Source organism: Podarcis melisellensis (assembly GCF_964234715.1).
Source record: "Podarcis melisellensis genome assembly, chromosome: 6".
NCBI classification, from domain to species: domain Eukaryota; kingdom Metazoa; phylum Chordata; class Lepidosauria; order Squamata; family Lacertidae; genus Podarcis; species Podarcis melisellensis.
The window spans coordinates 29,164,847-29,189,074 of record NC_138538.1 but is presented as its reverse complement, the minus strand read 5'-3'; the positions used below and the strand labels follow the sequence as shown (position 1 = coordinate 29,189,074).

The following is a 24,228-nucleotide window of genomic DNA, read 5'->3' as shown; positions in this document are numbered from 1 at the left end:
TCTTTCCTCTGGGCTGTAATCAAAATAGATGACTGGGACGATGAACTGAAGCTGCTTGATTCCAGAAGACTAATCTGCTCATTTCAAACACAGCTGCAAGACAGATAATATGATTTCACTACAACAGAACACACACCACAGCCAGAATACTCTAGAAAACATTTTTGCAAGGCTCATGTGAATCAATGGCTTTCCACCTGACCAGCTCAGGAAAGGCAATACCCTTGTTCCTAACCTGGCGATAATAAGATCATGTGCCACAGCACATTATTGAAAGAATTAGCAAATGGATAGGATCAAACCATGTACATGGATATTTTAGGAGCGCACATTAGGAGTTGCTTTGATAATAGTGGATAAGGTTCGTGACAGGCAAGGAGGTCGCTCTTAGTTAGAGGTCAGGCTCCGTGGTGTGTGGGCTGACATAATTAACATTGCAGAGAGAGAAAGAGCTGACTCAGCCTTATTTTTCAGCTTAGTGCATTTCATTTTGGATACGCCGAGGTCTCAGCTGCATCTGGAAAACTTTTGAGCTAATTGAAAAAACATGCAGTGGTCACAGGAACCGGCAAAGCATGCTTGGGATTGCTGAAAGAATCTCTCTCCTTCTCCCAAGCAGTATGGAAATGGAAAGAAAGGGGGGAAAGGAGGGTATTATATGATTAAGAGGCCAGTTTTTAAAATAATGCTTGAGTAAACTCACATGGTCTAATTCAGCTTTCCTTGAGCAAGTGCCTTCCAGATGTTTTGGACTACAACTCCCATCTGATGGGGGTTGTAGTCCAAAAACATCTGGAGAGAACCTGCTTGAGGAAGGCTGGTATAATAACTAGACCCCAATGGAGCTTCAGGCTGGAGAATGATAACAGTTTTTTGAGAGACCATTGCAAGGAAATTTTGAAGAGTGGTTGCTACTTCTGGTGTGCAATGTGTTTGTCTTTGGTAAACAGTCTCTGTATTATAAAAAGATAAAAATAAAAATCACAAGCCCCTCCAGACTAGAGGAAACAGTGAGACAAAGGATTTTGGTTTAACTTAGCACACAAGTTGTGGGGGCAGACAGGGGGCGACAAGCTCTGCTCCCAGCTGTGGTTCTCACCACCTTCCTGGAGTTGGAAGCCAGCTTGTGTGAAGCAAAGAACCATTTCTACTCATTTAGGCTTCCAGTGCATTTTAGAACCCTGATTTTCCAGGACTCTAATATGCATGGGAAGCCTTCAAGAGCACAAGAGGCTCCACCGTTCACACAGTCACTGTCCAACTCATGAAGGGCAATGGGGACAAAGACATGGAGTAGCAGAGCTGGCACACTCATCCCCAAACCCCACCATCACCATCCGCCCACACCTAAAGTTAATCTGCACACCTGAAGGGGGAGTTTACTTTTCTTAAGCTTAATACTGATTTTGTGCTGTACATACAGTACCTATACAGAGAATTATGCAGATTATGACTGTGCAGGGAATGGGTGGAAGAGCACCATAAATATCCCTATTAATCTATATATGTCCATGACCAAATACCATCTGGCCAATGTTCCACCCAGGATTCATAGATACATGTGGTGCAAAAAAAGGCACCATCTTCTTGGGCAAACTAAAGAGGAAGGACAGTAGCTCAGGAGCAGAAGGCCCTGCTCAATCCTCAGCATCTCCAAGCAGGACTGGGAGGGACTCTGGCACGAAACCCTGGAACAACTGCTGCAGGTCAGTGTGGGCAACACCAAACTATATGGGCCAATGGTAACAGCTTCCTTTGTAACACAGCCTCTGAACAAAAGAGGCTTTTTTCCCTTGGCCATTCCAGTTATGCTTCAAAAGGCTTTAAAAACCACATAAAAACTACAACCTGAATTTCTCAAAAGACCTCAGGACATTCTGCAGCAAGAGCAGCAGGCAATTTACTCCAAAGCATACTAGTGAATGGCTTTGTTTTATACGCTGGCTTTTATCTATAGCTCAGTTGGTAGAGCATGAGATTCTCCATCTCAGGGTTGTGGGTTCAAGCCCCATGTTGGGCAAAGGATTTCTGCATTGCAGGGCATTGGACGAAATGTCCTTCATTGCCCTTCCAATAATTCTATACACTAGAGATTGGGATTCTCCCTTCTAGCCAGCACATCTGACTGTGCACACAGTCCAGCTTCTTCAATACTTATGACTCAAGGCTATGAATGGCACTCCTTCTCCAGGCAGCCATCCATGGTTAGAATCTCAGACTAGGACTAGGGAGACCAGGGGTCCAATTCCCACTCGGCTATGAAGCTGAGTGACGTTGGGCCAACCACTGCTTCTCAGCCTAACCTACTTCACAGGGTTGTTGTGGGGATTAAACAAGGAGGGGGAGAACCATGTTCACCACCTTCAGCTCTTTGCAGAAAAAGGTGGGGTGTAAATGCAAAAAATAAAGCAGCCCACTTGTCCATATTTGGCTGCAATCCTGTCGAAAGGCATAGCTGGGCATAAAACCCATGCAAAGTAAATGTACCTTACTTTTGAATAGGCAAGGATAGGATCACACTGTTTAACTAATTTAAACATATGCACATGTACAAGTTGCCCTTTAATTGGCACAGAGAGTAACAGGCTGAGTGAGAAAACAGGAGGCAGAAAACCCTCAACTTAAACCTATCCTGACAGTTTCACCCCAGCCAAAGGGCAACTCTCCTTGGAGAGCCAGTGTGGTGTAGTGGTTAAGAGTGGTAGACTCGTAATCTGGGGAACCGGGTTCACTTCCCTGCTCCTCCACATGCAGCTGCTGGGTGACCTTGGGCTAGTCAGACTTCTTTGAAGTCTCTCAGCCCCACTCACCTCACAGAGTGTTTGTTGTGGGGGAGGAAGGGAAAGGAGAATGTTAGCCACTTTGCAACTCCTTCGGGTAGTGATAAAGCAGGATATCAAATCCAAACTACTACTACTACTACTCCTCCTCTTCTTCTTCTTCTTCTTCTTCTTCTTCTTCTTCTTCTTCTTCTTCTTCTCCTGAGCCACTTGGCAAAGCCAAGTCATCGAGCTGTTTGGGTTGAGTTTCCTTCTCAAGAGCAGCACACAGAACCCTCGTTTCTTCTCTTGTATAACTCTGCAAAGGCTTCAGACAGCTTCCATCTGAGAGGTTTTGACTGGGCATATCAGCAAATGGCAGGCCTCTGTACAGATATCAGTGTTGTCACTTTTCTTTAAGCTTTGGCACAAATACAGATCAAACCAGAGAAGACTGCCAGTTTTGAGTTGTCCAGAGCAGCTGTCCAAGAGGCAAATCCCAGTGCCTCTCTGTGCATGCAATATTCTTCTCTTGCAGTTTTGTTTAAGGTTGGGGGGGGGAGGAACCCTCATGTGGGTGAGGCTGGCTGGAGGAGAACAAGCATGAGAGGCTATAAAGAGCAGATGGCAGACACCCCACTGTGCTAACTCTAGCAATATTATAGAAGCAGCTTTGCTGTGATAGAAAATGGAAAGAAACTGCTTGGCCTAAAGTTAGACTCGGCAGCCGTGTTCAGATTCAGATGAGGCACGACCGCTTACTTTCTCACCCATCTTGTGCGGGCCGACTCACATCACTGCTTCTGTCAAATCCAAATCAGCTCCCGCTAAAGGGGAAGGCTCATGCCGCTATATTTCTTTGCCCAGCAACACTGTATTCAAGCTACATGGCCCAATTACAAGACGCACTGTCAGAACTATCAACTCGTGGCTGTGTGCTAAAAGCCGCTGGATGCAGAATTACAGTCGCTGGGGAATCTGTGTCCCTTCAGACATTATTCGATTCCAACATCCATCAAGAACAGAAGGCCAACATTCAGGGGTGACGGGGGTGGTAGGGCCGCAGGCTCCTCATAACTGCTTTTAGCAATTGTTGTAATCATAGGCACAAGAAAGCTTCATATGGTAATTGTTACATGGATCAAACCAATCGCTAGATAAATCCATTTTTATGGGGATTTGCTCCAAATGGCATACTTCTTTGCCATAACAATGGGTTCAGCATTACAAGAGACATCCATAGGTTCAGACCAGCCAGCTGCTATTGGGGGGACGGGAATGATCCTCAATATTAAGACTGATTTCCTCCATCCCACACTGCCTTTTTATCTAGGCATATTGAATGGTTCTGATAATTAAACTGATTACATATAAATTACCAAGATATCAATAGGGGTGGCTCTGGAGATAATACAAGCCGTAACACAGCAAACAGGCTCTCACAAAGAACATCAATTGAACTGCTTCGGATACCGTATTTTTCGCCTTATAGGACACACTTTTTCCCCTCCAAAAATAAAGGGGAAATGTGTGTGCATCCTATGGGGCGAATACAGGCTTTCGCTGAAGCCTGGAGAGTGAGAGGAGTTGGTGCGCACTGACCCCTCTCGCTCTCCAGGCTTCAGGAAGCTCTGCGCAACCCTCGGGAGACCGGCGGGACTTCGCGCCGGGCTCCCGAGGGTTGCGCAGAGCTGCCTGCGCTCCCGGGCTTCCAACAGCCCAGGCTTCGCACAGCTCTCCGCAAGCCTGGGGAGACCGCTGCGGCTTCCTAGGCTTGCGGATAGCAGGCTGTTCTGGGGGCTGGGGTTGGGGGAAGCTCTGGCTTCCCCTGCGCCAGCCCCATGCCTGGGGGGGGGAATAAATAAAAATTCTTTATTCCCTCCCCCCCAAAAAAACTAGGTGCGTCCTATGGGGCGGTGCGTCCTATGGGGTGAAAAATACAGTACTTCCCAGGATGAAAATTAAGCATTTAATGTCACTCTATATAGTAAACTGATCAGGACAAAAAGCAAATGGAGGCACTGCCGTTGTGTCTCAAAAGTATGTCTGCAAGCTAAACTGGTAGATTTGTTTATCTCAAGCTTTAGTTGATCTTTGGGTGATGGCAAACTTTAATCAATGAGAAGAAGAGTTAACGGCATACTTGTGCATGACCTGAAGCTACTTTGGTACCGCTACATTGCTTTATTATTATGAAATTGCAGCTTAACAACAAATCATTGTTCCTTTTTTCTATTGATTTATTGCATCTATATATCCCATCCTCAAGTTGCTCAGAGTAGTTTATGTGGTTCTTCCCCTCCCAATTCATCTTCACAACAAGCCAGTGATGTGGGTTAGGCTAAGATGTGGTGGCTGGATTCCTTTGGGAGGAAGAGTGGGATATAAATGGTCTATCTCTAACAGAGTGTTTAACCTTGTATAGTAAAGTCCTTATCTTTTTATTCCTGACATAATTTAAGAACAGATCAGGGAAAATCTGGATATTAACATACCTTAACTTTATTAGTTTCACTTTTTTTAACATGCTCTAGTGATGTGTAGGTGTCTGGCTACTCAATTCAGACCTCATACCAAACCTGAGATTGCACTAGCCATTGTTCAGGATGCAAAGGACAGTCCCAGTTTCTGAGAGTACAAGAGGGAAATCAAGGGTTAGCACTGCTTATCTGGTTTAGTTTCCCCTCCTCTCAGCACTCTGCTTCATAAGTCCAAAAAACCCCACTCCTATACTCATGGTGCTGCAGCCTCCAGAGAAAGAATGATTGCTGTACTTCATCAGTTCAAACATTATGCCAAGCCACAGGCAGAACAAATAATAGTTTCCAATTCGGATTTGCTGGCTGAGCTCACACTGTGGTTTATCAATTCAAACAAAACGCTACTAGAGTATAGCTCAACCTCCTCAGCCATGGCTGGATGCAATGCCTGAACTGAACTGATGCGTGACCGAGGGTTGTCAAGGCTTCAGCCTAGATCTTCCTCTTTTATATTTAGGAGTGTTGGCAAACATTACTGAATACTCGTGAAGCACCTGGAAACAGCTGATAGCTGAAGAGTACCAGACTTTAGAACCTTTTTGAATCAATTCCCTGCTTTGTGTGTGTGTGTGTGCCCCCAATGGCACCTGTCTGTAGCATCCAAGCCTGTGGTGAAGCAAATGTTATTACACACACAACTGAATGGAAATGATGAGTAAAGCACACATCACTGTACAGCTGCGTGCTGTGGTCAGATGCTGCAGGAATCAATATGCCCATGGTGACAAATTTGTGGAAGCTAAGACTACTGATGGCTACTAGTCACAATACATAGTACTGCCAGGATCAGAGATGGTATGACTCATCATAGCTGTTGCATTAACAAGAAAGTGCCCATTTCCTGTTGGTGGGCTTCCCAGAAGCAGTGGCGTAGCGTGGGTTGTCAGCACCCGGGGCAAGGCAAGTACTGTAATTTGCACCCCCAAACCCGTGGATTTGCGCCCCCTAACCCGTGGATTTGCGCCCCCTAACCCTAACCCGCAGATGTTGCGCCCGGTGCAGCTGGGCCCCCCTGCACCCCCCACGCTACACCACTGCCCAGAAGCATCTGCTTGGTCCCTCTAGGAACAGAATCCCAGATGAGATGGTCCTTCCATCTCTTCTTAATGGTCTTCTGATAAACTACTCCAGGCTGTTGTTAACCAGCCCAAAGGCAGCTCAGTCTTTAGCTAGGTGGGAAGCTTGACGCCATTTACTGCCATCCTGGATTGTCCAATCTGCAACCCCCACAGCTGTTTATTTCTTTCCCCCATCCAAGCACTCTAACTTTCTTTCCATCGCCTTCCTTTTGTTACCAATCTCTTCTCTGGTGGGATCTTTCAAGGACTATACACAGGTCAGTCATGCAAAAACTGCACAGCTGGAAGTGTTTGAGACGGAGAAGGCTGTTGCTGAGATTAAGTCTTCAGCCAGAGAGGCGTGCCAAGTAAACACACACACACATACACACAAGCACACACACAGCTTTATGCAACACCCCACAATGTAACAGCCTGTGATAGCAGGAGATCAGATGGGCTTTTCACATTTTTAAGTTGATACAACTGTTTCATAACTGAGTGTTTCCAAAAGACAACTAAAGGCAAAATGGAAGAGTTTCCTCCCTAACCCCACAGCCTACTGAATGTGTGATCACTTTACAGCATTCATTTTACTGTGCTGGGCTTGAGCTGTCATACCTATCGCTTATAATTTGTGGCACAGCTTCTAGACAACACCAACTAAGGGAATAGGTGAACTGCAAAGACCACAATTGCATTCAGCTTAGGCTCTCCTTCCTTATGCCATAACTAGGGATGCAACACTTAGGGATGAGGGCATGTGTCCAATTATATCTCCTATGGGATAACTGAGGGACACAGGTGGCACTGTGGGTTAAACCACAGAGCCTAGGACTTGCCGATCAGAAGGTCGGCGGTTTGATTCCCCGTGACGGGGTGAGCGCCCGTTGCTCGGTCCCTGCTCCTGCCAACCAGCAGTTCGAAAGCACGTCAAAGTGCAAATAGATAAATAGGTACCGCTCCGGCAGGAAGGTAAATGGTGTTTCCGTGCGCTTCTTTGGTTCGGCAGAAGCGGCTTAGTAATGCTGGCCACATGAACTGGAAGCTGTCTGTGGACAAACGCCGGCTCCCTCGGCCAATAAAGCGAGATGAGCGCCGCAACCCCAGAGTCGGCCATGACTCGACCTAACGGTCAGGGGTCCTTTACCTTTATGGGATAACTGTGCAATGTACACACACACACAGGCTCTGACTAATGGGCATACTGATAGCAAGAAATTTGCTGCAGTGGTTGGTTGGGTTGGCAAGAAAATTGCGGTGTTAAGACTGCAAATGCCCTTTCAGCTGAGCCAGGATTCTTCCTGCCCCCATACCTGAAATCATATGTGTAGGGCAGGTATCCTGGCGGACCAAATGGGGAGGTCTGGCATGCCAGAGGTTCCTCACTCCCAGTGCTGACAATACTGAGCTAGATTGGCTCTGGTCTTACTCAGTATAAAGCAGCTTTCTAGGTTCACGACGTTTTAGGACAAGCCCTCCTACAAGCCCTCCAGGATGCTGGACAGCTCAGTCAGTGGAGCATGAGACACCTAATCTCAGGTTTGTGGGTTCGAGCCCCACATTGGGCAAAAGATTTCTGCCTTGCAAGGTGGTCAGACTGGATGACCCTTGTGGTCCCTTCCAATTCTACAATTCTATTTAAGTGGCCAAATCTCTTCTACTTTACTTTTGGATCAGAAACTTGGGGCTTTAAAAAAAAAGTTCGTTTTTCTTTTTGCCTAGGAAATAAAAGAGAAACAAAGAAAGTGTTGTACCCAGCTAGCAGCTTGACGAAGCAATGCTTGCAAGGTCCGAAAGAAAGGGGTTTTGTGTTTCCCTTTAGGTTATAAAACTCAATGAGATCGGCAGGGCAGAGCAGCACATTCCACAAAGCTATGTGTGGTTCTGTGGGCTTTGGGGAAAGAAGAAGCAAAAACAAGGGAGGAGGGGAAACGCAGCTAATCAGCTGAAATGGCTGAGCACAGCTAAAATCAGCTTGGACTCAGCAGAGACTGGAAAGTGGGGAGGGGAATAACTTACAAACTGGAGCATGGGAGAAATAGACAGGAGAGTCTAGGAAAGACCCAGAATGTATACAGATCTCTTTAGGAAGGGTGATGAGCAGCCAAGGTAACTGGTAGGGATGCACAAACAGCTCCATGTCCAGCTTAAAAATGGTAGAGGTTTTTGAGCCAGGATTGCTTGCAAACACTTCTGCAAATATGTGAAATGGATGCCCGAGGGGATTAAAAACCACAAGTGTCCCTCACAAATTAAGGCCTGGTTCTGGGAAAACAGCTGTTGCTGCAGGGAACCACCATGTGAGGTGGACCTTAGGGCATGATGATCCCTTGGGGTGCACAGGATTTCGCCCACCCACTAGCAGTACCCCTTGCCCCAACACAAACTGATGGAGATATCAGGGGTAGTCAACGTGGTGCCCTCCAGATGTTCATCAGGCTCCCAAAACTCCCATCAGCCCTAGCCAACATGGCCAATGGTCAGGAATGATGGGAGCAGCATTCCATCGAAATCTGGTTCCCCATCGTCAGCTTAATTTATATGCAGATTTAACTGGGCAACTGATTAATTACGCAACAGCCTGTCTGTTTTGCAGAAGTGTGACTGAAAAGGAGGCTGGGGGGGGGGTCAGAAATGGATTCCACTTTAAAAAGATATTTCAGCTGTAAGATTTCTGAGACTTACTTGAGGTATTTTGCCCTGGAGAACACTCACAAAATTACCAGTAAAATAAATGCAACGTGGCAAACAATTGCGTGTAGGTGTGGTCTTATTAACTAACATGATGTGCAAATAATGTTAACTACATGCAACAAGATTATGCCAACTAACTGATATCTTCCCAGTAGTTCAAGATAATTTTTTGAAGCAGGGCTAAGTGACCACTATCAGTATGGTACTGTTAAATGAAACCTATCACACCTTCCTAGCTGCCTCTCAGACTTAAGTTTCCTTTCAGCAAAAGAGCCCTAGACATAAAAAAATTATTATTATTTTAGTATTTGCTATTATATAACATTTTTAGAAGTTTATTTGCTCAACCACAGGCCATAACAAACCTGACATAAATCTACATTAAATGAAACAAATAAGAAAACGTTTGGGAGAGCCACAACCACACAACGCAATGTACGATGAAGAATGTGTTGTGATTTCCTCAAAGCCCGTGTAAAAGCAGACCCTTTCGGAGCAACCTCTGGCTTGTTAAGTGGAAACAGAAAGATCAATTTCCTGCAAATTGCCTCTTCTAGTCCTCGCGCTCTCAGTTTCAAGACAGCAAAATAAACAAAACACAGCAAGTTCTTAGTTCTCCACCCACCACCTGGAACATTATGAGATCTTCACACTAACAGGGAGCACAAAAAATGTGTAACTCAGAAATAGCCAACGTGGTGCCTTCCAGTTGTTGGAATCTGACTTCCATAACTTATGACCACTGGCCATGCTAGCTGGACATGATAGGAGCTGAACAACAGCTAGGGAGCATCATGTCACCCTGCCAGAACAAATTCCACCAAGTCCTGCACCCTGTTCTCTCAAGTCCCTGGACATTCATCAGTTGCCTATTCATCATAAAGTGGACAGTGCCATGGAAGAAGGGGATCTATGCCTGGTGGTTTGCGATAGGAGAAGGACCTGTTTTAGATACTTGTCAAGATATTCACAGGCACAGACAGACTGCTTTGTCGAATGCCTCCAAGTACTGTTAGGTATACATGACATCTCAAATTAAAAGGTTCTATTGATGGAAATGGGATTAGCTGCATGTGTCTTATTTTTGTCCTGTTCACCCTTCCTTCAAGAAGTCCAGGATGTGGCACGCTGTGTTCCCTGTTCTCACACACCGTTTTATCTCTCCCGGTGAGCTTGAAATGTAAGGACAAGGCCAAGGGAGAAACCTTGGGCGAGGGAGACACTCAATGAGCTACATGGCCAAACAAGGACTGGAGCCCCAGCGGTGATGCCAGCAAAACCCTACCCAGAATAGACCCAGTGAATCTAGTGGACCTTAATTAGTCACGCCCATTAATTTCAGTGGGTGCCCTCTGAGTAGGACTAACATTGGAAACAGCCCAATGGATTGGATTCAAGGACTTGCACTAGCACAATGGGGTTTTCTCCCCCTCTCACCCCCCTGCATGCACCCCAAATTGGCTCTGGCAAGGATCAGAGGAACCCCCCCCCCCAGAACAGCATGCAGGGAGAGGAGAGGGGGAGCATTCCATCCGGGAAGCTGAAATTCTTCCCAGTCTCTCTCTTCTACATTAAACTTATTTTTTTCTTGGGCACCAAATAATCACATCCCAGCTTAGCAGGAAATCTATTGAATGACTCCCTTTTTTTTAATATTTAGAGATATAAGCAAACAAGCACCACACGGCATTACAAAGAAAACCAATAATTGCTAAGCACTTCTGGTCACCATAGCAACAGTAAACTAGTCACCTAAATGTAAGGAATACTAATAAAAGGAATAGAGGGTTCTGAATTGAGAATTTTTAAATTACAATGGTGCCTCGCAAGACGAAATGAATTCGTTCCGCAAGTTTTTTCATCTTGCGAAGCACGGTTTTCCATGGGAATGCATTGAAAATCAATCAATGCGTTCCTATGGAAACTGCCTTCAGACCAGGTCCGGGGACAGTCTGTCCCCTGACCTCTTCTGAAGGCTGGGGGGGGGGGACAAGGGCTTTTCTTCCCATCCCCAGCATTAAAAAAAACCCCAGGACAGCGGAGGACTTCTCCGCTGTCCGGGGCAATCTTAAAATGCTGGCGGGCGGCAGAGAAGTCCTCCGCTGTCCTGGGGTTTTTTAAAATGCTGGCGGGCGGCAGCGAAGGCTTCGCTGCCGCCCGCCAGCATTTTAAGATCGCCCTAGGACAGCGGAGGACTTCTCCGCTGTCCCGGGGCGATTTAAAAGCCCCCAGGAAGGCAGGAAGGGGGGCCAAAACTTTTGCCCCCCGCCAGCCTTCAGAAGAGGTCCTGGACCTCTTCTGAAGGCCGGCGGGGGGCCAAAGTCTTTGCTCCCCCCCCCCGCCTGCCTTCAAAAGCCGTCCGGGACAGCGGGAAGCGCTTCCCTGCTATCCCGGACTGCTTTTAAAATGCTGGCGGTGGGGAGCAAAGCCTTTCGGCCCCCGCCGGCCTTCCTGGACCTCTTCTGAAGGCCGGAGGGGGGGGAAAGGCTTTGCTCCCCACCACCAGCATTTAAAAGAGGTCCCCGGAGATTTCCCTATGGGCTTTCTTCTTGCGAAGCAAGCCCATAGGGAAATTCATCTTGTGAAGCAACTCGCAAACGGAAAACCCTTTCGTCTTGCGGGTTTTCCGTCTTGCGAGGCATTCGTCTTGCGGGGCACCACTGTATACCGTTCAGCATTAGATCAAAACCAAAAAAATGTCTAAATATTGAGAGCTGTTATGGCAAGCAACACGATTCTTTAAGTTAGTAAAAGGCTTTCCCTTCTCTCTACAAACCTTAGGGTGGAAATGAACTAACTGCAACTCAAGAGTTGACCTACTGAAACAAACAAACCTAAGTTTGCCATGTCCATTGACTTCAGTGGATCTCCCCTTGAGTAGGATGAGTACCAAAGACCACCCTAAAGCTATACACGATGGAAAGTTGGCTTTTCAAAAACATGATTTGAAGCTGGCCACAATTTCTAAACCTCAGGTCCACAACTGCAGGGGCAGCAACAATGAGTGAGCCAACTATTCTATGTCACCCTTCCCCAATCTAGTGTCCATTAATTGTTTGGTCTACAACTGACATCAGACCCATCCAGTAGAGATAAGACCATAAGAAGAGCCCCACAGGATCAAACCAATGGACCATCTTGTCCAGCATCTTCTTCTCACAGTGGCCAACCAGATGCCTATGGGAAGCCTGCAAGCGGGACTTGAGGGAAATGACACTCTCCTCTCCTGTGATTTCCAGCTACTGGTATCCAGAAGCATATTGCCTCTGGCACTGGTGGCAGAACATCACCATGAGAGTTAGTAGCCACAGGTAGCCTTATCCTCCATGAAAAACCAGTGTGGTGCAGTGGCTAGTTGGGACCTGGGAGACCAGAGTTCAAACCCACATTGGGCCATGAAGCTCACAGGGTGATTTGGGGCCTGTCACTGCCTCTTAGCCTAACCTGCCTTGCAGGGTTGATGAGGGGATTACCTTCCAAGACCACTTCCTTACCTTCCAAGACCACTTCCTTGCCAGTCTTCTTCAATGCTTGCACTGCTTCATCATGTGTCGCATCAGAGAGGTCACCACCGTTGACAGAAAGGATGGCATCTCCTACAAACAGGGCCTCCGTCTGATCTGCAGCCAGCCCCTTAAAAATCTTGGAAATCAGAATGGGCATTTTGTTTTCCCGGCCACCTTGAAGTAAAAGCAGAAAAAGGAAAACAAGTCAGGTGTTGCATTTCAAGGAATAGGAAGATGAGGAGTGGAGACCCTATGCATTCCCCATCACCCCTAACCACTGGCCATTCCAGCTGGGGCTGATGGGAGCCCAGCAACATCCCAAATGCCACAGGTTCCCAGTCCTGCTGTAGAAAGGAGCAACACATGGCTTAACAAAATATTCAGTGTGCAAGGCTTCCAAACCCCCAACTGGTACACTAGTAAAAGGAAAGAAGAGAGACGTTACCTGTGCGGTTTTTTGCTTCGTTTTAAGAGATGCCATATTGCACAGTATTTTATAAGATTATCACTCTAGACTGTGCCCCATGGACCAATTCTACAATTATATTACTTTGTTTATAGATCAATGGATCAGCAACAACTGCATACAGGTGCCCTGTAGTTTGCAGCAATCAAATGTGTGCAACATATAAATGAATTATGTTTTTATTCCAAAGATTTATATGCAAAAATATCCCCTCTCCTAAGACATTAGGGGCCAATGAATCAACCCTAGCAGTCACTGGCTTCAGTGGAAAAAATGCTGATTTTTATTTGCAATTAAAAAAAACATTTTAAAAGTTTGAAGAGTGTCCTGTGGACATGAAGCTCAAGAATAATGCACTTGAATATTGCTCAGAGTCACTACCCTGTACCAGCTAAACAGAATGGTAGCTCTTTAAGACCAGGGTGGAAAACCTGTGGCTCTTCAGCTGTTGCTGGATTCCAACTTCCAGCATCTTTGACTATGCTGCATCCAATAATATCTAAAGGAACACAAGCTTTGAGTCAATGGTCAAACTCCAATAGTCAAGGGTATTACATGTTTTGAATGTACCCTCATTTTGAAAAGCAAAAAAACTCCCCAAAAAAGATAGTATGCTAATTTTACATGCATAACGTAATTTAACAATGGGGTCCACAAGTTAATCTAAAAGATATAAATGCATTTCTAATTTTTACACGAATACTCTATTTTAGCTCTTAAATGAAAGGATCAACATAAAATTGAGGACACCTGTGCATTAAGCAACCACACTGCAATGAATACAAATTAGTAGATCTCATGCAGTCATGAAGTTCAACCTGCATGATCTTCAAGTCATTCAATGCTGCTAAATGGATTTCAGAGCAGCAGTTGCATTCATTGGTTGCAACAAAAACAAAATGCATTGTTGCACCTTATAGAGAAACAGATATACTGCAGCATATAAATCTTTGAGATTGGAACCTACTTCATCAGATGCATGAGTCTGAATAATGTCAGCTCCTCCACCTTACATTGCTACTTAAAGGCCAAATAAAAATGTTACTAATGTAGTCATAAATCTCCTCCTGACACAATTGCTATTGCAGGAAAAAAACAGAGACCCACTTTCTCCACAAGGTGTGCTCTCTCCCCCAATTCTGAAGGTCAAACAAAGGGTCCCGAATCTTCAAGTTTATGCCCCCATGGATCTCCCATTACTCACAGAATCTTCTATCATGCTAATTTTCTTCATTAAATCTTTGGCACTTTTGACAAGTGGTACTTGAATTTTTGACATTTATAATTCCAGTGACTGGAATGCATATTTGATTTGTAAAAGTGTCCCTGTCCTGCTTTCTAGACCTACAAGAAATGAACTCCCTAGACTAAAAAGTATGTGAGAACATGGCCTACTTTTCTGATGCAAAAGTATGCTTCCATCTAGCCCAACTGCAGGCATGCATTCTACCAGTAAACACACAACTAAGAAATAAAGAATGTATATGGCAAATGTCTCAGTTTCTAGATCTCTCTGCAGTTTCAATTTTCACACCATCATTTATCTTACAAGAGGTTTTCCAGGATCTAGCCTTACGTGTTTGGCGGTGCAATCCTGTACACATCTACTTAAGAGTTAAGTCCCACTGAGATACAATGGGACATAGTCCAAAGTAAGGGTGTTCACATTTGCAGCCCAAATCCTTATTAGAGGCTAGGGTTGACAAGGCAGCTGTATGTGATGGAGGACAAAGCTTTGCATCAACTCACACGGCACGTGTAGTCAGTTACACTAAAAATGCCGCCAGAACTAACTTCAGGCCTCCCAGAATTTCCACTTGCGTGGCATTTCTAGGGTTGCAGAGAACATTACCCAGTTCTTAAGGTGGGGTAGGGGACCTTCTGGGTAGATGTTATTAGATCTAGCCAGTGGGGTAGGGGACCCTCTCCCCTAGATGTTATTAGATTCCTAACTAATAACTAGTAAGAGAATATTGCATATACAAAGCTGAGCTTGTGTAGTTGCGAGTAAGTAGTGGACAGTTTGCTTGGTATTATCAGACAACTGACCTCTTCCGTTTGATGGGACTGTTCATAATGTGTGTGTAAAGCACACACATGGGTGTTGAAAGTTTCTGAAGCCAAAGTGCACACCTGAGCACTGAGCAGTCCCATTACTAGAAAGTTGGGATTTTATACAGCCACAAAGTTAATCTACACCAGGGGTCTGCAACCTTTAAGACAAAAAGAGCCACTTGGACCCATTTCCAAAGAAGAAAAAACTGAGAGCCGCAAAACTCGTCATTATCAAAATAACTTTTTTGTCACTTTTTTATTTCTTTGTTTGACCCCTCAGAATTACTCCTCCTCATAGAAATAAACGTTAAATGAACAAGTTACCTTTGTGTGTGTGTGTGTTCTTCACTCCCCTTTCAATGCAGTGACCAGCGTACATGCCCCTTACAATGTAGCGGGTGGGCGGGAAGGTGATATCGGGACGGTGCGTGACTAACGCACGCACGGCCCCCATGCGACGTCACAGCCAGTACAGCGCCCGCCACAGTGGGGAGTGTCGGGGCGCACAATGCGCCTCCTCCCCTCGCTAGTATCCGCCCCGGAGCCTCAGCAAAGGTGTAAAAGAGCCACATGCGGCTCCGGAGCCGCGGGTTGCAGACCCCTGATCTACACAGTTTTCAGGTCATTCAGGCTGCCAGTGTGATGTAGTGGTTAAGAGTGGTAGTCTTGTAATCTGGGGAACCGGGTTCACGTCTCTGCTCCCCCACATGCAGCTGCTGGGTGACCTTGGGCCAGTCACACTTCTCTGAAGTCTCTCAGCCCCACTCACCTCACAGAGTGTTTGTTGTGGGGGAGGAAGGGAAAGGAGAATGTTAGCCACTTTGAGACTCCTGAAGGGGGGTGAAAGGCAGGATATCAAATCCAAACTCTTCTCTTCTTCTTCAATCCTAAACGCACTTACCTGGGAGTAAGTCCCAGTGAGCATAACAGAACTTACTTCTTGGTAAACATGTATAAGACTGCACTGCCAGGGTCACTTCACACCCAAAGTTTTTTTTACCCTACATGTAAATCATCTCTGCATGGGAACTGATCATCCTATGAAGTGGCTCTTCAGATACCACATTAAATTCAGTATTAAGTAGCTGAGATTCAAAGCTCAGTTGTCAGCCAAGTCAATTTTTGTTGCTTACATGGTCAAAGGCCTTTGCAGCACTGATGTCTTGTAAATCTAATCAATTGGTTGTCTCCAACTGTGTTTTACACAGAGTAGCCTCATTGAAATTAACACAAATGTTCATCAATTTCAACAGATCTGCTCTGAGCAGGAGTAACACTGAATACAAATCTGTTTGCATTCTGCAACAATCTAAATTGTGAAGAAACATTTGTGTTGATACTATGTTGTGTTGATTACAATGTTGCTACTGATGGAATCAGGATCAGATAGCTATGTTGGTCCAGCAGGCTACAAATTCACAGAGTCTTATTTTTTTTGTCACTTATTAATTAACCAGCGTTCCCAATGAAGCATGCAAACTCTGAGCAACACAGAATGCCTTCTCCACTTGGTTGTGCAATAAAATTCTTAGAAAACGTTCAGTTAGCACGTTCGTAAGATGCCTAGATTGGACCTACAGGAAGAATGCAAGACTCCTCGGGGTCCCTAACCACCACGTTCCCAATTTTAACACCGTTCCAATTCCTTCGGGGCAGCTAAGCAGCTCCCGAAGCGGTTGCAGTTAATACCTCGCGCTTCATCAGAACTGAAATGGAGATTTCCCCCAGAAGCTTATGCGCCCCAGCCCCTCGGAGCTTTTTTCCCTTTTAAACTGACTTCGAAGGACATGTTTGCAAGAGCCCCGAAGTGGCGAACACACGGCTCAAGTTTGCCCAGTGTCATCTCCGCCACCGCAGGGCCAAGGCAGAAGCGAAGCGACTGCCGAGTGCCCAAAAATAGCCACTCCCGCAGCCGGCGGAGGCAAACTCGGCTCTGGAGAGAGATGCAGGTTCGTTCCCAAGTCTGTCCGGGCGCCCGAGGCGCACAGCAGGTTGAGAGTGAAAAGAGTGGGGCGGGAAAAGCGAAACTGCTCAAACTGGCGAGCCACCGGGTCCTCTGGCTCTTGCCCCCGTCCCGTCCCTCGCCCCTGACCTTTGATACTGATGCCAAGCCCTCCGACGTCCTGCTTGACGATCCGCACGGTGCGCTTGATGTTGGCGAGGGAGTCCGGGACAGGGGCGCCCGGCTCGCCGCCATTCAGCTGCACGGGGCTGGGCGGCGGCTGCAGCGGCTCGTCGGCGCCCTTGCTGCTGGGGCTGACGCTCAAGAAGTCGTCGGAAAGGGTGACGAGCACCCGCAGCCACTGCTCGCCCGGCGCCCGCAGCTCCAGCAAGCCGCTCTTGGGAGCTCTCCGGCCGGCCGCCATCTTCAGCGCATTCCTCGGCTAGCCGCCTCCGCCGCTACTGCGCCGCCGCCTCCGCCGCCTGCCTGCCTGCCTGCCTGGAGTGGAGCCGGGACGCGCAGCGAGAAGCCACCGGCCGGGCGGACGGGCAGCCGAGCGAGCAGCCACCGCCCGCCGCTGCCCCGCCCCCGGACCCTCCCCTCCAAGCCCGGGGGGAGGGACCCGCCGGCACATGGCCCGTCGGCGCTTGTCTGGCGACGCCCCGTCTGGAGAAACACCCCAGACTCATTTCGCGCAGGCCCGGAAGCCGACCCGGCCAAAGGAGACGGCGTGGAGAGAGGGCGTCTCCAGACCTGGCCGTCCGCCGCCCGCTTTCTCAGGCGGCCCGGATATAACGGGCATCAGCTGCAATTCAGCCTCCGCTGCTGCCCAGGAAACCGCCACATTAGGGTTTTCGGATCAGTGCAGAGCCCTAAACGGAGCAGGGCTGGCCCTTTGAAATATGTGGCTAAATCTAAGGGATTTAACTTTAGATCTAGCATCTAACCTTAAGACCCTTTAAGACTGGAATCTACAATCACCTGACCGCACCACTGTGCAGGGCCCCAGCATTGTAGTGCCAGGTAACATCTCTCAGTTTTGCATTTCCATGTGGGGAAAGGCTTTACCTGTTGATTTTTACTGATTTACAGTATTTTTAAAGGCGTGCTGGTTCCTACAGATAACGAATTTATTCTGTAAGTATCCTGATTTGTTTGCACAAAGCATATGCAGAGGTTAGATTACCATATATCCATCTTTTTTTAAGCGTACAATCTGATTTGTTTGTGGGGTGTTTATACGACTTCGCATTAAACCTTCATGCCACACTTTTCCATGCATTTCCTTGTCACTTTCCTGACCAAGGTCTGGTTTTTTTTCCTTCCTAAAGCAGATTTATTGTACCACAGTGGCAGCTTTAAATCCACTTTAATTGTGCAAAGCAACATTTCCCGGTGCAAACTTGAATCCCTCTCATGCTAGCCTTTCAGAGTTGCCCTGTTACTCTGGCAGAACAGAGCACCTCCCAAGCAGAGGGAGATCACCGTTGGATCTTTTTTGTTGCTTTCCTTGGCTACACTGCTGCAGGCAGACGCCTGTCTCTTTCAACATTTGTCAGATGAAAATAGGCACACTTGTTTTACATTACTAACCACAAGAGCAGCTTTCCACTGTGCCAAAGCCAAGTGTCAAGTGCAAGTGATTTCAGTCAGGTCCCATGGCTGACGCACCCTACTGAAGAATTTTTCAGTTTCAGAATATACTTTCCCCTACCATCTAAAAGGGACATGGGTGGCACTGTGGGTTAAACCACAGAGCCTAGGACTTGCCAATCAGAAGGTTGGCAGTTCGAATCCCCGCGACAGGGTGAGCTCCCGTTGCTCGGTCCCTGCTCCTGCCAACCTAGCAGTTCGAAAGCACATCAAAGTGCAAGTAGATAAATAGGTACCACTCCAGCAGGAAGGTAAATGGCATTTCCGTGCGCTGCTCCGGTTCGCCAGAAGCGGCTTGGTCATGCTGGCCACATGACCCAGAAGCTGTACGCTGGCTCCCTTGGCCAATAAAGTGAGATGAGTCCCACAACCCCAGAGTCAGCCATGACTGGACCTAATGGTCAGGGGTCCCTTTACCTTTACCTTACCATCTAAAACATAACAGTGATAAGGTTCAAAGTACATCAGAAACATCTGAGAGCCATTGTCGTGGCCACACTCCTCCATAAACCACACCTCTCACTGGTCCTGTTTTCACACTGAGTGTTTTTGCCTGCCTGACATATGTCCTTCAACTCTTGGGATGCTTTGTGCTTGCCTGGATGGAGAATAGAGAGAGGGATGTATAGAAACCAGCCTACCAAACAAAGGTGAAGTTAACATTCATGAATCTGCCCAGTCTTGCCCAGCCCCCACTGGCATGTGGCCCTTGAAAGGTTGCCCAGAAAGGATTTGTGGCCCTCAGGCTGATAATGATTCCCCGGTCCTGTCGCTAGTTCACAATATTGTGATAACAAAGGCAGGGGGAAACACTGCTTTGAGCTCCTTCTAGGTGGATGAAAAAAATGCAATCTTGTAAGACATTGGTTTTGTTTCTAACTTATCACAAACTGATAACATTTTTTAGCATGCTGTACACATTGAGTTTGAAGGCTCGGTACATGCTAGTAATGTTTAGTAAGAAAGATGGCATCATATGGAAAAATGTGATGCACTGTGTTAGGTACACATTCAGGATACATCCACAACTGGTGTTCTTTAGGCTCTGTGAGAGGCTGCATGCACTGTCAGGAGAAAGCTTCCCTACAGCAGAAAAAAAGAGGCAAGACTCAGAGGTGCCAGAATATATGAGGAAGTTCAGTAATTCCTGACCTGTTTCCATGGAAACTTGCCTTAGGGGCAGAAAAGCACTGCTTTCATTGGTATATTCTAGCAGGACAACTTATAGTGTAAGATCACTTTCTCCCATATACGCCTGCATGGCCCTAGAGCATGGGTAGGCAAACTAAGGCCTGGGGGCCAGATGAGGCCCAATCGCCTTCTCAATCCAGCCCGCGGACGGTCCGGGAATTCAGCGTGTTTTTACATGAGTAGAATGTGTCCTTTTATTTAAAATGCATCTTTGGTTATTTGTGGGGCATAGGAATTTGTTCATTTCCCCCCCAAAAATATAGTCTGGTCCGACACAAGGTTTGAGGGACAGTAGACCGGCCCCCTGCTGAAAAGGTTTGCTGACTCCTGCCCTTGAGAGCCTCACTGGAGGGCTTTCTCCCAAGTCACCCTACCTAATGAAGGGTGACAAGTAGTACTAGGGAGAGGGTCTTTTTGGTGATGCCATCCCAGTTATCAAATGTCCTCTCCAGAGAAGCTCACCTGGTGCCCACTCTATGGACTTTTAGATGCCCTGTGAAGACATTCATGTCCCAGGCCTTTTAATTACAGTGGATATATTTAACTGGTGCTTTTAGATTCTTGCACCAATTTAGTCATTTTTCTGGCTTTATGCCTAGCTGTTTCAGCTGCTATGTTATTGTTAGTTTTTTTATCTTATTTTTTGCTGTTATTTATAATTGGTTTTATTGTTATTATTTGTCTAAACCTTGGGCCACGTTTCATATTTTTAATGGGATTGTAAGCCACTGAGAGAGCTAAGCTATAATAATAAATAAATATGTTTACTACCCACAGTTCACCAGCAGGTCCCAGGGCAAGTAACAACAATTTAAAATACGGGCAGTTTAGAAATGCAATGGATAAAAAAATAAAAATCTCACATTGCCATTCCTACTTCAAGAGGCAAAGTGATGCACTCAGGAAAGAGCTTCTGTGGTCCCAGGAGACCATAAGCCCAGGTGCATCATAGGAACTGTGGTGTCTGCAATTTCATCAGCAGAGAGGACCAGTTAGAACATCTGTGTCCTGGGGTAAGGTCCATTAATATTGCAGTCCATGTGGGTTCTTCCTGACAGTACTTTTCAGGTCACTCCGTCCCAATGCTGTGGGTTGCTGTTGTTTTTTTGCTCTTGCCTGTTTTCTGGAGACTTGTGGAGTTTGCATATCTGAGAGCAAGCTCTGTGCCATTTTCCTCATGGCTGCTGCCTGCCCACTAATATGCTGCTTTTGTCTTTTCAGCACTTCACATTGCATGACAAAGTGGTGATAGATTTATTGTCATGGCAGAACATGAGCCATGAACCGATTTGCTATTATTGTGCAGTAAGGTAACTTTAGACTCTGGGACTAAATAGACAGGGGAGAGGCTCTTACCTTAGGTGCCCTCTGGTCAGCTGCCTCCATAATTACGCAGCCTTTCCTACCTTTAAATGCAGCCTTAGACAGGAATTGCCATCACAACATACGGTAGCCTTGCCTTCACAGGTGAGTGTAGTTTACCCCTCACAGAGTTACAGCTCCCATCACCCTTAACAAATTACTGTATTCCAGGATTCCTTGGGGGAAGTAACGTGCTTTAAATATATGGTGTAGATGTGGCCTAGCATTTTAAATCAAAGCTGGAGCTCTTCCCCTGACTGCCCCACTTCTCGTAAGGATAAAAATATAAATAAAAAATGCCACATAAGCTTCCAGTGAGCTCCTTCAAAACAAAACGAAATCTGGTAAGCCCTGCACCCTGGAACTTCTCTACTCAGAGACGTGGTGTAAACATCTCTGTTTCTACAACCCCAGAATTTAATGGAGGTTCCTAGGCTAGGATGGGGAACCTGTGGCCCTCCAGATGTTGTTGGACTGTAGCTCACCTCATCCCTGACCATTGGTCAGGCTTGCTGGGTTTGATGGGATTTGGAGTTCAACAACCTCTGGATAATCACAGGTTTTCCATCCCTGTCCTATAGCAATGGTGGTCTTCCCACAGGATCTACCCACTCTGGAAGAATGGCAGATGAAGGTGATGGACTATATGGGACTGGCAGAAATGACTGGCAGAATCCAAGACCAGGGAGGAGAGTCGGCAGAAGAAGACTGGAAGAAATTTAAAGACTATCTACAGAAATATTGCAAAATTAATGAATGTTAGAACGATGTTGGATAGAAATTAAGTGGTTTCCAGCTATAATGTCTTAAGAGAATATGGGGGGGGGGGAAAGGTCTAGAAGCAGGTTAAAATTTATTGATAAGGATTTGCTGAACTAACAATTTGAATTGGAATACAAAAAAGGGAGGTAGGAGGAGGTCTGGGAAATAAGTTAATGGAAAATAAGTAATCGAAACTTTGTGTGTTTTTAATTATTTTTATTTTTTATTTTTTATTTTTATTGTATTAATATTGAAAACTTTAATAAATATTTTTTTTTTTAAAAAAAGAGCAATGGTGGTCTTCCAATCATTGTAGGAAGTGGTTCAGAAGATGAATGCAGGTATACAGAATTGTAGGTGTGTGGGATGGGTTAGGGAAACATTGGCCCCTAAGCTTACCCCTCTGTCTTGTAGTTGACATTCCTCTATTCCAATTATTCCCAGCCTTTTTGGTATGACAACCCACAAGTCCAAATTTACTTGATATGCTTACCCATTGATTTATTGTCACGTGAATTCTGGGTCTTGCTGGGGCTTCATGCATTTTAACTGCGAGTTTCCCTATTTTATAACCAAGCACAAGTTTACTTAAGCACAAATTTACTTAACACCCCTATTAATGTGGAATTTGTTGAAATATTTATAGTACCTACAAAGTTATTCACAGTTTTGTTTATGGGAATGGAAGAATACCAACCATCTAATTGCAGGGTATTGCTTCATAAGCTATAAATATTTATTCCAAAAACATACTGTTACACAAGCATTGCTAGATATAACAAACTATGGATATTTTTAATGGTTTTATTCATGAGGAAGTCCATTTTGGCAAGTATCAGTGGGATGGTGGAATTTGCATTTTGCCAACGAGTAGGTGAAGTGTGGGATTGGATGGTTGTCAGACAAAGTCTCAAATTGTTATTGATACATAGCCTGCTATTGCATTTTGTCCTCATAGCAGTCATTGCTGAAAAACCTGTCTTGCAAATATATGTCAGCAACACAGGTACTTCTTCATCAGCAAGCTCAGGCTATTCCGCGGTAACTGAGTATTTTGGGAAATGAAGCCAAAAATTTGATAACCTCACTTCCAAAAATTTCTCTTTGAGAGGCAAACACATTTATTACTTTTTTATATATATACAATTTATACACAGCATAATAATAAAAATAAAAACCACCTCAAAGCAGCTTACAACTACAGTTCAATGACTCTGAATGCCATCACTCAAACTTCTCTGTTCCTTAAGCTGAAATGCAGCGGATAAATTTTGACCATGCAGGCTTTAAATCTCCTGTGGGTTAGCTATTAACCCTGACAGCAGATCCGGTGGCAATGTGCCCCAAGGTGCTTGTGCAGGGAGCTGTTTTGGGTGATTATTACAGCTTGCCTCTGATGCAGAGGCTTCTCAAAACAACTCCCTGTATGCACAGCTTGTGGCAAAATGTCACCAGAGAGCAGTTCCCAGGTGTTAATATGTAAGACTCAAGCCTTTCTGACATTCGGTTGCAAGTGTCAACACAGCATTATGCCAGCAAAGCAAATAGTTTTAAGAAGCATTCATTGTGCCAGTTAAGAGCAATTAAGACCAAAATAATAATTTTGGGTTTATTTATAAAAATCCCACAACCCACTTTAACAGGATTTGAGACCCACATGCTAGGAAACACTGCCCTGTTCCACACTGTAACACACAGCTATATTATAAAACGGTACGTTCCAAACTATATAGATGGCCAAAAAGTTTTGTTTTGCAAGTAAACAAGGTTCTGCTTTTTATTCATCCTCCTCTTTTGATCCAGAGGTAGAGAAATCACCAGCTTGCTTTTAAGATTCGTGATTTTTCTTTTCTTTTCTCGAAAACTAGGGATGCCAAAGTAACTGGTTCAGTGTGAAACAGTGCAACATACACAAAGCTCTTTTGAAATTCTGCCTTCAGTTGAGATGATCACTTGAAAGCCTGAACTGTGATCTCTTTTGAAAATCTAGTCCCATCTCCCTCTCTCTTCCTCACTCAGGTGACAGCAAGAGACCTTTCAAAGGGACTTAGATGACTGCAAAGTGTTGATACCATGGGGATTTTAGACTTACTGTCAATGCATTAAAGGAAGAATGTTTCTATGAATACTGTCATTCATATGGTGAAAGCAGAGGGCTGTCAGCTAACATATAGCAAAGCATTTAGGATAATGCCTTCTTAATGTTCAAGAAATGGAATAAATAATTTTGATCATGA

The 24,228-nt window shown here is 45.6% G+C and overlaps 1 protein-coding gene across 1 annotated transcript in view; it reads right to left on the bottom strand.

Annotated features, from left to right (window-relative positions):
* Positions 1 to 17,566, bottom strand: part of SNTA1 (syntrophin alpha 1) — a 58,068-nt gene extending 40,502 nt beyond the window's left edge. Inside the window, exons 1-2 of the mRNA XM_081917029.1 lie at positions 17,174 to 17,566; positions 12,549 to 12,734 (exon numbers count right to left, since the gene is read on the bottom strand). Coding sequence (XP_081773155.1) covers positions 12,549 to 12,734; positions 17,174 to 17,447 — 460 coding nt within the window. The 5' untranslated portion in view covers positions 17,448 to 17,566. The remainder of the gene's footprint in view (positions 1 to 12,548; positions 12,735 to 17,173) is intronic.
* Positions 17,567 to 24,228: the final 6,662 nt, after the last annotated feature.